The following is a 16,920-nucleotide window of genomic DNA, read 5'->3' as shown; positions in this document are numbered from 1 at the left end:
TGACTGAGTTGAGACCCCGATAGTCCACACAGAACCGGAGTTCTGGCTTCGCACCTGGGGCAGTAGCCTTAGGGACCAACACCACTGGGCTGGCCCAGGGACTACTGGATTTCTCGATAACCCTTAGAGCTAACATCTTGGAGACCTCCTCCTTGATGCTGGCCTTCACCTTATCCGATAACCTGTAAATTTTGTTCTTCACAGGGAGACTGTCACCGGTGTCAATGTCATGAACACAGAGGTGGGTCAGTCCAGGAGTAAGGGAGAACAGGGGGGAGAACTGCTCCAACAGCTCATAGCAGTCTCCTTTCTGGTTTAGAGTCAGGGAGTCAGAAAGAATGACCCCGTTCACTGACCCATCACCTTCTTGGGCAGAGAGGAGGTCGGGGAGAGGTTCACTCTCCTCTTCCATTCCTTCATCTGTGACCAGAAGCATGTTGATCTCAGACCTCTCAAAATGAGCCTTTAGTCGGTTAACATGGAGCACCCTTAGGGGGTTCCTAGGGGTTTGGAGGTCCACTAGGTAAGTGGCCTCCCCTTTCCGCTCCTTTACTTCAAATGGGCCAGACCAGCGGTCCTGGAGAGCTCTAGGCTCTACTGGCTCCATTACCCACACTTTGTCTCCAGGTTGAAACTCTACCAGGGTGGCCTTCTGGTCATACCAGCGTTTCATTACCTCTTGACTGGCCTCAAGGTTACTTTGGGCCTCTTTCCAGAAGCGAGTCATCTGGTTGCGGAGGGCCAACATGTAGCTGACCACGTCCTGAGGGGGTGCCTTTGGAGCTTTCTCCAACCCCTCCTTGACAATGCTTAAGGGTCCCCTGACAGGGTACCCATAGAGAAGCTCAAAGGGACTGAACCCTACCCCCCTCTGGAGGACCTCTCTGTAAGCAAAGAGAAGGCATGGTAAGAGGACGTCCCACTTACGCCTCATGGCCTCAGGGAGGCCACCAATCGTGCCTTTCAAGGTCTTGTTGAATCTCTCCACAACACCATTAGACTGGGGGTGATAGGGTGTGGTGAACTTGTAGGTTACACCACACGCATCCCACAGAGACTTCATGTATGCAGACATGAAGTTAGTGCCTCTGTCAGACACTATCTCCTTGGGGAATCCCACACGGGTAAATATCCCCTTCAGAGTTCTGTTCACCACCGGTGCAGTTACGGTCCTCAGAGGGATTGCCTCTGGGTAACGGGTGGCATGGTCCACCAAAACCAGGATGAACCTGTTGCCTGAGGCAGTTTTGGGGTCCAATGGACCAACAATGTCGATGCCCACCCTTTCAAAGGGGGTGCCAATGACAGGAAGTGGAATCAGGGGGGTTTTAACCCTTTTTCCTGCTTTACCACTGGCCTGGCAGGTAGGACAAGATCTGCAGAACTTATCTTAGTTTGTCCTCATTCTGGGCCAATAAAAGTGGGTGACAAGCCTGTCAAAGGTCTTGCCTTGCCCCAAATGTCCTGCCAGGGGAATGTCGTGAGCCAGACCCAGTAGGAAGGTTCGGTAACACTGGGGGACCACCAGCGTACGCGCTGCCCCAAAGGCCGGAACCTTAGGCTCACTGTAGAGGAGATCATTCTCCCAGTATATGTGGTGATCGCCAGAGGCTTCACCTGCTGCCTGGTCTGAGGCTTGTTTCCTCAAACCTTCCAGAGTGGGACATTCTTTCTGCGCCTTGCAGAATTCCTCCCTGGTGGGTCCACCCTCAACTTGCCAGCCAGCAAGCTCAGGTAAGTCACCTAGGGTGGCAATGTCTTCCCCAGTTGGCTCGGGAGCCTCCTCCTCAGGAGCCCCGTCAGCCACTGCGGGAACTTCTGGGGCTGGTTTCCCGCGCCCCTTGCCCCTCCTCTTGGCAGCTCTCTGGGCCATTGTTCCAGGCTCCAGGCGCCCTTGACTTCCCTCTCGGTCAGCCATGGACCGTGTGGTCATGCAGACCCACTCAGGTAACCCTAACATCTCCAGGTGAGACCTGAGCTCCACTTCTTTCCAAGCAGTATACTCAAGATCATTGCCTAACAGACAATCTACAGGCATGGCAGGACTCACAGCTACTTTCAGAGTACCAGAGACCCCCCCCCATTCAAAGGGAACCAGAGCCACCGGTAGGTGACTCTCACGATTGTCAGCGACTATGACCTGGTGGAATGTATTAGGGACTATCTGCTCTGTTGACACCAGCTGACTCTTGATAGTAGTCATGCTGGCTCCTGTGTCACGCAGAGCCTCCACCTTCTGCCCATCAATGGTGACCCACTGCCTGTACTTGGAAGTATTTTGGGGCATGTGGGCTTTGGGCACCATTTCTCCTTCTCCCAGGGACACTAGGGAAATCTCTACCTGTTCCCCAAAGCTATCTGGGTCCATCTCCCCCCCGAGCGCTACACTAGTCAACGCAGGTGTCTGTCCGGTAGTGGACGGTGCCCTCTTGGAGCACTGGGGGTCGCCTTTATAGTGACCATACTGGTAACACTCCATGCATTTGGGATTGGATTTTCCTGACCTATCATATGTCCCTGGCTTTTTCCCAAATCTGGAAAAGGAAGGGTTGCCACCCCCTCCCTGGGAATTCTTTTGGGGGCCTTTTGAGAGTTCCTTATCTGTAAGTTTATCTCCCCCCTCTTTCTTCTGTTGGGAACCCTGACCACCTTTGTGGGTGTCCCCCCCAGGTACCTTCTTGGACACTCTGGTGCTAGCCCAGAGGTCCGCCTCCTCAGCAAGCTTCCTGGGATCAGTCAGCTTACTATCCACTAAGTGCTGGTGCAACTCTGTATAAGTACTATTAAGCATATGCTCTCTCAGAATCAAGTCATATAAACCTTTATAATCATCTACTTTGTTGCCCCGCACCCATCCATTCAGTGCCTTACTGGAGAAGTCAAAGAAATCTACCCATGTTTGTGTGGTTTGTTTGGTGCTGTCCCTGAACCTCTGACGGTATCCCTCAGGGGTCAGCCCAAACTTGGCAAGTAAAGTGGCTTTCTGAAGTGGGTATGTGTTTTGATCAGGTTGATCCAATGTGAGAAGTGTGTCCCTCCCCAATGGCGGTACATAACCCCACATAGCTATCCCCCATTGCCCTTCAGGAACCTCATGAGCCCTTAGTGCAACTTCATAAGCAGCTAACCATTTATCTATGTCATCTCCCACCAAAAAACGGGGCACCATATTTTTGGGTATACGAACCTTCTTTTCTCCATCAGGTCCTGTCAGTATGCTGCCACCATTATTGCTGGATTCAGACTGCTTTGCCTTGAGATCCAGCTCCTTGAGACTCAGTTCATGAACCAATAACAGTTTATTTTCAGCCAAGGCTCTCTCAGCTGCAGCTTCAGCTCTTTCAGCTTCAATCTGTTTGGCTGCTCTTTCAGTCTCAGCTTGCTTGGCTTCTCTCTCTGCCCTTCTTTCCTCCTGTTGAGCCTCAATTTTCAGTTTTGCCATTTGCAATTGGAACTCCCTTTCCTCTCTCCTTTCCTCTGTGGTCAGGCTTTGCACAGAGACACTGCTCCCTGGTCTGGAAGGGGGCACAATTGCAGTGGTAACACCATCCACAGATAGTGACAAATCCTCTGAGGGGCCATTTTCTGGCTCCTCTTCCTCATCATCCTCTTCTAAATGGGCTTCTGCCCAGGCCCTCAGCGCCACTTGAAAGTCCTCCTTTTTGGAGGCCCCTTGGCTGGGTACCCTCATTGCCCTGCAGAATCCTTTTAGTTGTTTGACCGTATATGTATCCAACAGGACTAGGTCAAAGTCTCCTATCTGAGACCCAGTCAGAGACATGTTGAATGAGGATTTAGTTTTTGAAAATTGTCAGGAAAAAACGAATTTGCAAAAAGAGATAAAAAATCAAGTTGACCTTCAACTGTGGGTAGGTAGTGAAATACTTAGCTACTGTATGTCACTGCACAAATACAAGTCCTATCCTCACCGCTGATCACCAATGTTAGAAATGGGGTTTTTGGTTGGCAGTCAGGTTACCCCCTGTCCAAGCAGAAGCCCTCACTCTAGTCAGGGTAAGTCACACACAATCCAAGATTATCCTGTGCCCACCCTCTGGTAGCTTGGCACGAGCAGTCAGGCTTAACTTAGAAGGCAATGTGTAAAGTATTTGTGCAATAAATCATACAATACCACCATATAGCACCACAAAAATACACCACACAGTGTTTAGAAAAATATAGAATATTTATCAGGATAATTGTAGGTCAAAACGAATAAAGTTGCAATGTGAATTTGTAGAGATATCACTGAAAAGTGATACAACGTGTCTTAAGTCTTTAAAAAGCAAACAAAGTCTCTTTCAAGCACAAAGTACCTGGTTTGGAGTGGAAAATCTCCTCAGAGGGCACAGAAGAAGAGATACGTGGAAAAAGGGTGTGTGCGTCGATTTCTCCCCAGCACACACGGACTTGCGTCGTTATTTTTCACGCGGGGAAGTCGTGCGTCGTTTTCCGGCGCGCGGACAGTCTCTTTCTGTGGATCGCGGGGATTACCAGATGTCCCGGGTCTGTGCGTGGATTTTCCTGCTTGTTTTCCGGCTGCGCATCGTTCTGCGGGGCTGCGCGTCAAAATTACGATCTCACGGCAGGTGTCGCGTCGATTTCTCCTCTGGAGGTCGGGCGGCGTTGTCCTTGCGAAGCCGTGCGTCGAAGTTCCGGTCGTCCCAAAGGCGTCGTGTCGATCAGCGTCGGTGTGCGGCGTTTTTCTCACCGCGGAACAAGCTGTGCGTCGAAAATTTCGGCGCACGGAGCGTCCGAGTGAAAAAGAGAAGTCTTTTTGGTCCTGAGACTTCAGGGAACAGGAGGCAAGCTCTATCCAAGCCCTTGGAGAGCACTTTCAAAGGGGAGACTTCAAAGAGTGGCTAAGAAGTGCACCAGGTCCCCTTTCAGTTCAATCCTGTCTGCCAGGGTCCCAGTAGGGGGTGTGGCAGTCCTTTGTGTGAGAGCAGGCCCTCCACCCTCCCAGCCCAGGAAGACCCATTCAAAATGCAGATGTATGCAAGTGAGGCTGAGTACCCTGTGTTTGGGGTGTGTCTGAGGGAATGCACAAGGAGCTGTCAACTAAGCCCAGCCAGACGTGGATTGTAAGGCACAGAAAGATTTAAGTGCAAAGAAATGCTCACTTTCTAAAAGTGGCATTTCTAGAATAGTAATATTAAATCCAACTTCACCAGTCAGCAGGATTTTATATTACCATTCTGGCCATACTAAATATGACCTTCCTACTCCTTTCAGATCAGCAGCTACCACTTCAATACTGTATGAGGGCAGCCCCAATGTTAGCCTATGAAGGGAGCAGGCCTCACAGTAGTGCAAAAACGAATTTAGGAGTTTTACACTACCAGGACATGTAAACTACACAGGTACATGTCCTGCCTTTCACCCACACAGCACCCTGCTCTAGGGGTTACCTAGGGCACACATTAGAGGTGACTTATATGTGGAGAAAGGGGAGGTTTAGGCCTGGCAAGTACTTTTAAATGCCAAGTCGAGGTGACAGTGAAACTGCACACACAGGCCTTGCAATGGCAGGCCTGAGACAAGGAAAAAGGGGCTACTTAAGTGGGTGGCACAACCAGTGCTGCAGGCCCACTAGTAGCATTTAATCTACCGGCCCTATGCACATAGAGAGCACATTACTAGGGACTTATAAGTAAATTAATAGTCCAATCAGGTATGATTCAAGGTTACCATGTTTTAAGGGAGAGAGCATATGCACTTTAGCACTGGTTAGCAGTGGTAAAGTGCGCAGAGTCTAAAAGCCAGCAAAAACAGTGTCCAAAAAGGGGAGGGAGGCAGGCAAAAAGTTAGGGGTGACCACCCTAAGGCTGTCAGGTCTAACAGTGCCCAAGTTCACATTCATTGGGAGAGAGCAACAGTGTTTTAGCTTGAGTCCTTTATTCATTAAAATTCTTCAAGTCTCTGGTTCACATAACCCTTCTGTGAATTTTACTTTCACTAGTGTGTCAGTTTGCCCCCAATTAGAAGTCACGTTCCTATTTTGTTGCTTGTCTTCCTACTGATTTGCGTGTAATAGTTTGCTGCTGACACTGAGAAGCACTACATTGCACTGTCTATTCTAACATACAAATATTTCAAATACTGTGAAAACTGAGTTCCAGTGGCAGTCAGCTTAGGAGGGCATACAATAAAAATAAAAGTTAAAGGGCACCTACCCGGTGAAGATCTTCTCTCTTACATCATGTGTCGTCTCTCACAGCTTGACGTCACGGGAGCCAGGGAACTGAACAAGCCAATCCTGTCGCTGGTTTCATGCTGGTACTGTCGCAAGACGGCCAGCCAAAGGGACATGCGCACTTCAAACATGAACAGGTCCCTGCTGCCACTTGGCAGCAATTGCCACACCCCATCCTGGCACTCTGTTGTCGGAGGGGCCACCCCTTCTGAATTTAGCAAATCCATTGTCCTTTCGAATGCCAGTTATTAGCTTGATTGTTGAAAATCAATTGTCCATGAGCTACCAGAATAACACTGTGGTAACATAGGCTTGGATACATGAACCATTGTGATTGGTTACAGTTTTGATGAGGAAGTGAACAACATTTTTTTTTCAAGAACTAATTGCTATTTATCACAGTTCCATCATGGTATCCTGTCACAATGAGGAACTGAGTATCATTAAAACACACAATAAATAAAACAGGTTCCCATTTCTTAATATATATGTAAATATATATGGCATGTTACTCCAAAATGAGCGTCCCTGTTATTGTTTGGCGCAGGAGAGAAGACAATGGGCCATATTTATACTCTGTTTGCGCCGGATTTGCGTCGTTTTTTTTTACACAAATTTGACGCAAAACGAACTCCATATTTATACTTTTGCGTTAGACGCATCTAGCGCCAAAGTTCATGGAGTTTGCGTCATTATTTTAGCGTGGACACCTTCCTTGCGTTAATGATATGCAAGGTAGGCGTTCCCGTCTAAAAAATGACTCCGAGGCATGTGCGCCGTATTTATACTCCCGGGCAAAAATGACGCCCGGGAGTGGGCGGGTCAAAAAAAATGACGTCCAGCCGCTTTTGCGTCGTTTTTTTAGCGCCTGGTCAGGGCAGGCGTTAAGGGACCTGTGGGCGGAAGGAGCCCAGAGGTGCCCTCCCATGCCCCCAGGGACACCCCCTGCCACCCTTGACCACCCCAGGAGGACGCCCAAGGATGGAGGGACCCACCCCTGGGACATTAAGGTAAGTGCTGGTAAGTATTTTTTTTTTTTTGTGGCATAAGGGGGCCTGATTTGTGCCCCCCTACATGCCACTATGCCCAATGACCAATAAGTCCCCTGGGCATGGCCATTGGGCTAGGGGGCATGACTCCTGTCTTTGCTAAGACAGGAGTCATTTCAATGGGGGTTGGGAGTCTAAAAAAATGGTGCAAATCGGGTTGAGGCGAAAATTTTGCCTCAGCCTGACTTGCCCCATTTTTTTACGCCCAAGCTACATTTTCCCCTACGCCGGTGCTGCCTGGTTTAAGTAATTTTTTTTCATGCACACCAGGCAGCTCCGCCGGCTAATGCCGGCTAACGTCATTGAATAAATATGGCACCCGCATGGCGCTTCAGAATGGCGTTAGCCGGCGTTAAATATTTTGACGCACAACTGCGTTAGCGCAGTTGTGCGTCGAAAAGTATAAATATGGCCCAATATACCTTTACTGCAATTTAACTACAGAGCAGCCACACCCCCAATGCAAAGTTAAAGAGCAATTCAGTATTTTTTCAAGCATGGTGACGTGCAGAATATAGAGTTAAAGGGCACCTGCAGGCCATCATTTTGAATGCAACCGAACATTTTACTGTTACAACAATTTCGAAAACTACGATGTTTAAAGACGCCTTGCACTAAAGGTAAACAGCTGGAGGATGGGTATTTTTCTGGTGTCCTGGCCCAAATCAAACTGCCCGACATAGATGTACAAACTATTGAGTCCTGTGGTCCATTAATTACAACTCTACAAACCACTTGAGCCACATTCAAACCTTTACACTTTTTACACCACTTGAACTAATAACGTAATCTCTTTCTGCTTGTTTTCTGTAACACAGTTCCCCAAAGTGGTTATAAGTCCACATATCTGCAGTGTGTACTTTCCCCCTGACTGACTTTCATATTAAGCTCTTCATTATAAGATATACAGGAACACCACACCAGTAATTCTGCAACTGAATCTTGTCATCTTGAATTTTATGCAGTCAGTTGCGTCGCAGTTGTGATGCAGGAATCTGTAATAGTTCTGTGGCATCGTGGTCCTGTAAGAAATAGCCAACCCTAAAAAAAACAAAAAATGAAAACTGATGTGTATGCCACTCTTGCCCTTTTACATTCCCTTCAAACATGTCCATGTTTGTGGAACTTTGTTATGGCGGAAGAAGCATGAAGATGTGTAAATGTTCAGTGTGTTTATTGGCAATAATGAACACACAACAGTGAAGCCACCGTTGACATCTCGTCCGGACACGCGCCAACTGCCACCAGCGGAACGTACCATGCACGAGCTTCATCAGTTGAATCTTAACACTAACATTCTACATGTTTCATTCTAACATTCTACATGCTCACCACATAGATGCAGAGCATAACAAACTTGCTGTCCACCTCCATCAGGGTTGGACTGGCCTATACGGATATCCGGCGAAGCCCAACGGGCTGGTCTCACAGGTCAGAGTGTGGCCACTTTTTTCGATGTGTGTGGGCCTGTTTTATGATCTGGTGGACCGGTTTTGTTGCTAAGTTCCCTGATATTACAGCAAACACGGCGTACATCAAGCGCACTCCATACAGTCTTCCATATGTGTGAAAAATTTAAAGTGTGTGTCTGAACAGCTTCAAATCTGCCTCAGTTTTCTCTATTTTCTGTTCCAGTCCAATACTGGCTTCAATATGATCCCTTGCTGTCACTTGCACGCAAGTCACATTTGACACGCTTCAGACCAGATATTTATAATTTACAATTTTTCAGTGTGTTAACATGGTGTAAGCCACTAACGATTTATGAACCTGCCCCTCTCACATTTATGCAATGTATTTTTGTTGAATGACACAGTATGGAATTCAGACTGCTTCTGCGTTACCTGTCTTACAACTCATTTTTTAAACCTTCTTTACCATATTTCATGCGCCACTTGTGCTACTTCCTGTGCCCACTATTCTCTTCATCACTTTCAAATACTTTTCAGACCTGCTGTAGATGAATACTGAATCTGATGTCCTTGTTACATCATTCAGTATGTTTGTGCTTGTGGCAGATGAAGCGGCTGAGAGTGAGAGAACTGACCTGATTGTACATGTGATCAGAAGCGGGTGGGGAGTGAAAAGGAGACAATGAACTGCCCTGTGCCTTTTTTGCAGTACAGAGGAGGGCAAATGTAAGTCTCGGATTCTATGTGTCAGCACCGCAGGAGCTGCTTTTATCAGAGTAAGTGCCCAGTTCCATACGTGAGGCATTAGAAAGGGTGAGTAGTCCTAACAATGTCATACAAAGGTCCCCTTTTGTGTGACTACAATGGTTCTGTTGGTAGTTGTAGACTATCAGTAGGAAGGAGTGGCCTTCTGCCCTTGCCACTTTGAGACATGTTGGCTTATTGGACGTTATCTGCTCACCAAGGTAAATTGCAACCTATTTCTTTTTAAATCAGAACTCACAATTTGCCTCTACATTTGTCAATTGAAAAGTCATGCCTGGTGTTATTTTTTTAACTCCTGACGTTTTAAAACACTTAGACCCTCTTACATGTGGCCTTTTATTGGATACTATTATTTGTCTCTTCTGATAAAATCTGACACCGAGATGTTCACAATTGTTTAGGTGTGATAATTATCGACTACTATGGGTTTTTGAGGAATAACGAAGAGTTTGACTCCTATCGCCCAAAATCGACATGTCCCTGTAATCTCAATGGAGTGCGGCTTTAGCCACAAAGCTCATAACTTCAGTATGTGCTGTAACAAGAGTTACAGCATATACCAGAATTAATGGGCCACTCAAAATCAGGACCTAACTGTTGCTCATCAGGTTCTACTATTTTGTAATTGTGTCCTTATTGGATTTGTTTTTCTCTTAGGGGCCCAAAGGTGACATCGGCCCGATGGTATGTACATTTTGCGTTCTCTTGTTCTTGCCATTGCTGTATGCACAATTGGTTTCTTTTGATGTGGACAGGTAATAGATAATATTTTCATAGTCAATAAAGAGATAAAGCATCATTCTACTCAACTTCTACATCTCATGAAGTGGAAAGATTCAGAATAATAACGAAAGAAAACATGTATTTGTTATTATTTTTTAATAATAAAAAGAACAGTCCAGTACGAAATTCTTTGCTCACTGTTTTGTCTCTTTGAACAGCAATGCTTTTTGCAGAGCATTGCTTTGCCAGTGCCTAGTGGTACCACGAAATTGGGTACTAATAGCATCTCTTTACAGATCTTACAAAAAGAAATAATGAATATGATAGTCTATATACAAAAACACTTGACTATTAATATTATTAATAATATAATCTTTAACACAACCTACAGGACAATGTCTCATTTTTGAAGTGATAATAGCACCTCTGGATTTGCGGAAACATGATTTTGTACATTCAACTCACTGAAAACTTCCGGTGATACCACTGAAACATGTTTAGCATCCCTCGCCTCAAACTCTATCTTGGTCATACAAATGTTTAAGTTTGACAGTTGATGCACTGGAATTCAATTTATCATAATCTTACTATACAGAATTATAGATGGGTAACAATGAATTACGGGGATGTTTTTTGCTGAGGGCTTCTAAATGACATCAAATAGACAACAAGAGCCTAGCTTAAGTTGTGTAGATGTCACTCAGAAACCCACGGTGAATCACACCCCCGTAATTCAATTTTTACCCATCTATAATTTTATGTTATGTATGGCCCCCAAAATCATATACCCCTGCTTTTACCTGCTACTCAGTGGCAGAGGAGTAATGGGAGAGCCATACATAACATGACTTCTGTTATGTATCTCTGTTCCAGAGGTTACAAAAAAAAGAACAAAAAATACCTCCCAGCCTTGACCAACTCCTAGCACCTCCCCGGCTTTCCTTCTCCCTCCTGCAGCTGTGCCTTCTGCTTTCAGTCACATTAGACAAGCAACACTGCCCATTGAGGGTCTTGTCAGCCTGGCCTGGAAGGCCTTTATGAAATAGCAACAGTGGGTAACTTTTTTTTTTTTTATCAACTGTTGCTAAGTCATAAAGATGAGTTGTCAGATTTAAAAAAAAAAATTAATGGTAGTGGCTCTCTACCTAAGGCATACTTAACATTCCATTGACTGACTGCATGATGAATATTGTGTTGGACATAGGCAAGTACGTTTGGTGGTGGTGCAATAGTGGTAGGATATCCTGGTGCACAAAATCTCAGTCTGGAACCTGTAAGAGGCTCTCTTTGAACTTTTGAATAGCGTCTGTTGGCAGTACTGGTACTATCATATTCTGGAAAATGAACTTTTCATCTGATCACCCTGCTCACCAAATATCCTGGTTAATCACAAGTGAAATAGGAAGAATAAAACAACAACTTGGAGGCCAAAATTTGAAAGTGATAAGTCATTATCTCAAAATTTCTATTGTAATTTGTCAAACCTCTTCACAAATGTTCGATGGACATATCAGATAGACACATCTAGTTGCAGATTCCTTACCTTAGAATTTTCCGAGGTGTTAGTCTAGATCTGGAGATTTTTTGTGAGGTGACATAGATCACGTCTGCATCCATCGTCAGAGGCGTCCGTAGCGGATGTGACATTGCCGGTCCTATTTAGGTGCCACCCTGGTGTGTTGATGTCAGTTCTTTCCAAGCCAGCCAGCGCTGACCCGAAGAGAGCTGCCACTCATTTTTTGACTGGCTTTTTCTAGACTTTTTGTTGAAGTTTTTTGAGTTGTTTAACTCCTGATACGTTGAGGATGTAATTGAGGAAGACCACGTTCAAGCTCTATGGATCCTTTCTTCGGGTGATGTCCATGATAGATCTGCACCTCATGTGTGTTCTGTGCCTGGAGCACGATCCGACGTTGTTCTCTGAGTGTTGGGTCATGTATCTGAAGGCTTCGACAGAACGGTCCCTGAAGCTGATGACGACCTGATGCTTGACTCTGTGCAAGTCAAGAACTAGGTCAAGAGGAAGGTCCTGGGATCAGTTGTGGAGTCCCCCCTTATCGTCCTCCCACTCCAAATCCTTGGGACGATCAGGTAAGTCGAGGCATAGGAAGAAGTGGAAGAAGTCCAAGCATTCTTTAGGTGATGAGACGAGGGGGGGTCGTTATTCTAGGCCTCCATCTGTGGAGCCTGCACATGGGTCTACTCTGCACCTCCCAGAGTTTCCAGGAGTCAGAGTGAACCCTGACCAATAAAAAGAGTTTCATGAGGCCATGCGCCTTATTTTTATGCAGCCTGACTCTGCTGGTGTGCCTTCATGCTCTGCAGAGTCAGAAGTGGCCCTTCGGGTTCCACACCGGTGGATTCGGCCTTGGCGCAGAGGGGCACCCATGGATCCATGTCTGATCTGGTCCAGCGTTGGTCATCCCAAGCCGACCTTCACCAATGCAGGTCCTGAAGCTGACACTCCCTCAGCGCTCATGCCCCAGACTGTCGCCATCCCCATTCTTATTGCCAACTCTGACACAGAGCCAGATGGTCATCAATGGGCATGGCTAGGAGCCTTGCCTCCTATGTCAGATCCTGAGCCCCTTTCCTAAGGCCTAGGCTATGGTGATGAGTGGGAGGGCTTCTGGACCCTTTAGAATATCAGCTCCAAGACTCTATGGAATGGCAGACAGACTTGGGTGAAGCCAGCGGACTGGATACTTCTCCGGATACTGGCACGCTTTCCCTTCCTACCATAGCTACGGAGGAGGGAGCTTCAAATTCTGTGGTGGTGAAAAGGACAGCCGAGGTCCTGGATCTTGAGCTGCCTTCGGTGGCAGTTAGGACTAACCTCCTGACAGAGGTGCTCCAAACTGGAGCTTCATCCTCCAAACCTCGGTTCCCGTTTAATGAAGCCCCTACATATGTTCTAATGGGTACCTGGTCCAAACCCAGCACAGGGGCTTTGTGAAGAGGACAGTTGCCCATCACCATCGCCCGCTCCGGGTGATCCAAGTTTTCTGATGCAACAACCCTCCCATGAAAGCTTGATTATCCAAGCCTCCAACTCCCAGGGAACATTCCCTTACGCAGCCCCGATTAGGGAATACAAATGGCTGGACTCATTTGGGAAGACCTTTTTTTCTTACACCAACCTTGCATTGCTTTCCGTGAACACCACATGCCTTTTGGGCCGTTAGTCTCTAAGTGCTGCCACAGGTCCCAGGTCCCAGAGGAGGCCGGGCTGTACTCTGTCAAGCAGTTGCTAATGGGAGAGATGCAGCAATGTTCATGATCCGATGTGGACTGGACATGACTGACTCACTGGGCACAGCGGTTTCGTCAATAGTGGCCCTGAGGCACCACGCCTGTTTGAGGATATCCAGCTTTTCGAGGATGTCCAAGCCAATCTGATGGGCGTGCCCTTTGATGGCACTCAGCGCTCGAGCGCTTCAAGGATTCTCATGCTACGGCCAGGTGCTTGGGCCTCGCTGTGGCCCCTCATCCCCCTCAGTCTGCCTTTCGCCATTTTTGTGGTTACGGAGGGGTGCCCTCCCACATACATTCCCCACCAGTCACTGTGCCGGGCATGCTGCCCAGCCTCTGCGTGGCTGGAGACATGGGATCCAACAACCTCGTGGATCAGGGATCCAGTGATCAGGCCAGTCCACCACCCATTCCCCTCTGCAACTGCCTCCAAACCTTTCCAGTCTGACTCTTCCCCACCAAGAACCAGTCAGAGGCAGGATTCGCCATCAACTGCTCCGCTGCCAATTCATCACGTCAGACAAGGGGGTGTTGCAGATAGTCCAAAGGGGCTACTCCCTCCCCTTCAAGACTACCCCTCCATCCATGCCACCATCCTATGATCGAATGATGGAGCATCACTTGGCACTTCTCTGAGAGGATGTTACAGCTCTCTTGGCCAAGGGAGCCACAGAGAGGGTTCCTGTGCCAGATGTAGGTTGTGGTTGCTTTTCCTGCTACTTTCCGGTACCCCAAAAAGAACAAGGGCCTTCGCTCCATCCTAGACCTCCGGTCCCTTAATCTCTTACTCTAGAAGGAAAAGTTCAAAATGCTCACTCTGGCTTAGGTGTTTTCCGCCATGGACCCAGAAGCCTTGATAATAGTGTTGGACTTACTGGACGCTTAAGTCCATATTCTTGTCCTGTCTGCCCACAGATGTTACTTGTGGTTCATTGTAGGCTACAAGAACTTTCAGTTCACTGTGCTCCCCTTTGGCCTAATCAGCATCCCTTGGTTGTTGTGGTTGCAGCTCATCTGCGCAGATCAGGAGTTTCCGTCTTCCCCTAGCTCGACTACTGGCTGTTGAAGAGGGGCTCACCCCAGGCTGTCGTATCCCACCTCCAGGCTATGGCAGACCTCCTGTATTCACTGGGGTTCACTATAAATGTGCTTAAGTCACACCTGACTCCCTCTTAGATGCTCACTTTCATCTGAGCTGTTCTGGACACAGTGCAGTTTCAGGCTTATCCTCCCAAGCAGCGAGTCTGGGATATTCTGGCTATGATAACAAAGTTTCAGCCTCTATCCTGGATTTCAGTGAGAGTGACTCTGAGGCTGCTGGGCCTCATGGTCTCCTGCATCCTGCTAGTGACACATTTCAGATGCCATATGCGGGCTATGCAGTGGTACCTGAAGTTCCAGTGGGCACAGCATCAGGGGAATCTCTTGGACATGGTCCAGATCTCTGAGAAAACTGCGTGAGATCTGCAGTGGTGGTTAACGAACCGCGATTGGGTCAGAGGCAGATCCCACTCCCTGTCCCAACCAGATCTGACAGTAGTGACAGATGCATCACTCCTGTGATGGGGCAGCCATCTGGAAGGTCGTGATCAGAGGCGTCTGGTCTCCGGTGGAGTCCAGACTCCATATGAACTTGTTGGAGCTCCAGGTGATCCAGCTGGCATTGAAAGCATTTTTTCAGTCTCTGAATGGAAAGATAGTGCAGGTGTTCACGGACAACACCGCCACCAATGGTACTGAAACAAGCAGGGCGGGGTGGGGTAGTAGACCCTTTACAGGAGACTCAGCACCTCTGGATGTGTCTGGAACAGCAGGTCATATCTCTGGTCGTTCAGCATCTAGCTGGCTCTCTGAATGTCAGAGCGGACAAACTCAGCCGACAATGCTCAGTCGATCATAAATGGCATATCCATCTGGAGGTGGCGCAAGGTCTTTTTCAGCAGTGGGGAGAACGTGGTTTAATCTGTTCACCTCCGCATCAGTATTATGCATTGGAATTTCCAAGGTGGCAATCGCTCGGAGATGCTTCACATCTCAAGTGGAACTCAGGCCTCTTGTACGTTTTTCCGCTCATGCCCCTTCTGCCCAGAGTTCTCAAGAAGATCAAGAATGACCGGGCCCAAGTAATCCTTGTGGCTCTGGACTGGACATGGAGTGTTTGGTATCCTGAGCTATTAAGCATGGCCATTGATCCTCTGATCAGACTGCCCCTTTGAGAGCACAGCACAAGCATAGGATCAGCACCTGAACCTGTCCAGTCTCCGCCTTCTTGCATGGAAATTGAGCAGCGGCAGTTTAAAGCTTTTGATCTTGTGCCCCAAGTCTGTAATGTTATCTTGGCATCCAGGCGTCTTTCCACCAAAACGGTATACACCTCTTGTTGGAAGACATTTGTGGCATGGTGCACATACAAGTCTGTTGACCCCCCCTTTCTGCCCCTCTCTCTGAGGTTCTGTTGTTTATACTTTATTTGGCCCAGCAGGGCTCTGCTATGGGCACTCTCAAAGGTTATTTGTCTATGATTTCTGCACTTTTGAGGTTGCCTGATCAACCTTCTTTGTTCCTCAAAGGTCTTACACATATTTTTTCTCCTTCCCCATTCATTATGCCCCAATGGGATTTCAATTTGGTTTTGACATTTCTGATGTGCCCTTCTTTTGAGTCTCTCCACAATTGTCCTCTCCTACTTCTCACCTTGAAAACAGCCTTCCTTGTGGCCATTACCTCTGACCGCCGGGTAAGTGAGCTGCAGGCATTTTCATCTAAGCCTCCCTACCTTTCCATTTATCCTGACAAAGTAGTGCTTCGTACTGGGTCTTCCTCTTTGCCAAAAGTGGTTATGCCTTTTCATGTAGGCTAATCCATCACCTTCCCTACTTTTTATTCACCTCAACATTCTTCTAAGGAAGAGCAGAGACTCCACTGTCTAGACCCCAAAACAGCATTATCGTTCTACCTTGATCGTACAAAAGCATTCTGGGTGGATAATCAACTCTTTGTCGGTTACGTGGGTGCGAAGAAGGTCGGGCAGTGCAGAAGTGGAATATCTCCAGATGGGTCATGCTCAAGATCAGCTATGCACTGGCCAAAAAGCAGCCCCCGGAGGGTTTGCATGCTTATTCTACCTAAGCAAAAGGTGCCACCACTGTGTTAGAATGCGGAGTTCCAGTCCTTGACACTGTTACGCGGCAACATGGGCATCTCTGCACATATTTACTAAATACTACTGCCTAGATAGTCAGGTCCAAAGGGTCGGGCACTTTGCCCATATGGTCCTGCAGTACTTTCTAGCATGATCTTATTTCGCAGACACACCTCCGAGGATGGTATTGCTTGCATATCGATTCCAAGATAACAAATCTGCAACTAGATGCCTCTATCAGATGGACAAGTTACTTAGCTTTGGTAACATCTTAACTGGTAGCGACAATATCTAGTTGCAGATTCCTTACCAAACCACTCATCCTCCCCACGCTGTGAACTGATTTCTAGGGACAGGAGCTCTCCTTTTAGGGCCCTAGTT

The 16,920-nt window shown here is 47.4% G+C and overlaps 1 protein-coding gene across 1 annotated transcript in view; it reads left to right on the top strand.

The window, feature by feature from the left end:
- The window catches only part of COL19A1 (collagen type XIX alpha 1 chain), a 2,318,824-nt gene that overhangs the window by 1,953,832 nt on the left and 348,072 nt on the right, over positions 1 to 16,920 (top strand). Inside the window, exon 42 of the mRNA XM_069235722.1 lies at positions 10,080 to 10,106. Coding sequence (XP_069091823.1) covers positions 10,080 to 10,106 — 27 coding nt within the window. The remainder of the gene's footprint in view (positions 1 to 10,079; positions 10,107 to 16,920) is intronic.

This window comes from Pleurodeles waltl, chromosome 5 (assembly GCF_031143425.1).
Source record: "Pleurodeles waltl isolate 20211129_DDA chromosome 5, aPleWal1.hap1.20221129, whole genome shotgun sequence".
Taxonomy (NCBI): domain Eukaryota; kingdom Metazoa; phylum Chordata; class Amphibia; order Caudata; family Salamandridae; genus Pleurodeles; species Pleurodeles waltl.
The sequence above is the reverse complement of the archived record's forward strand: the minus strand, read 5'-3'. Positions and strand labels throughout refer to the sequence as shown.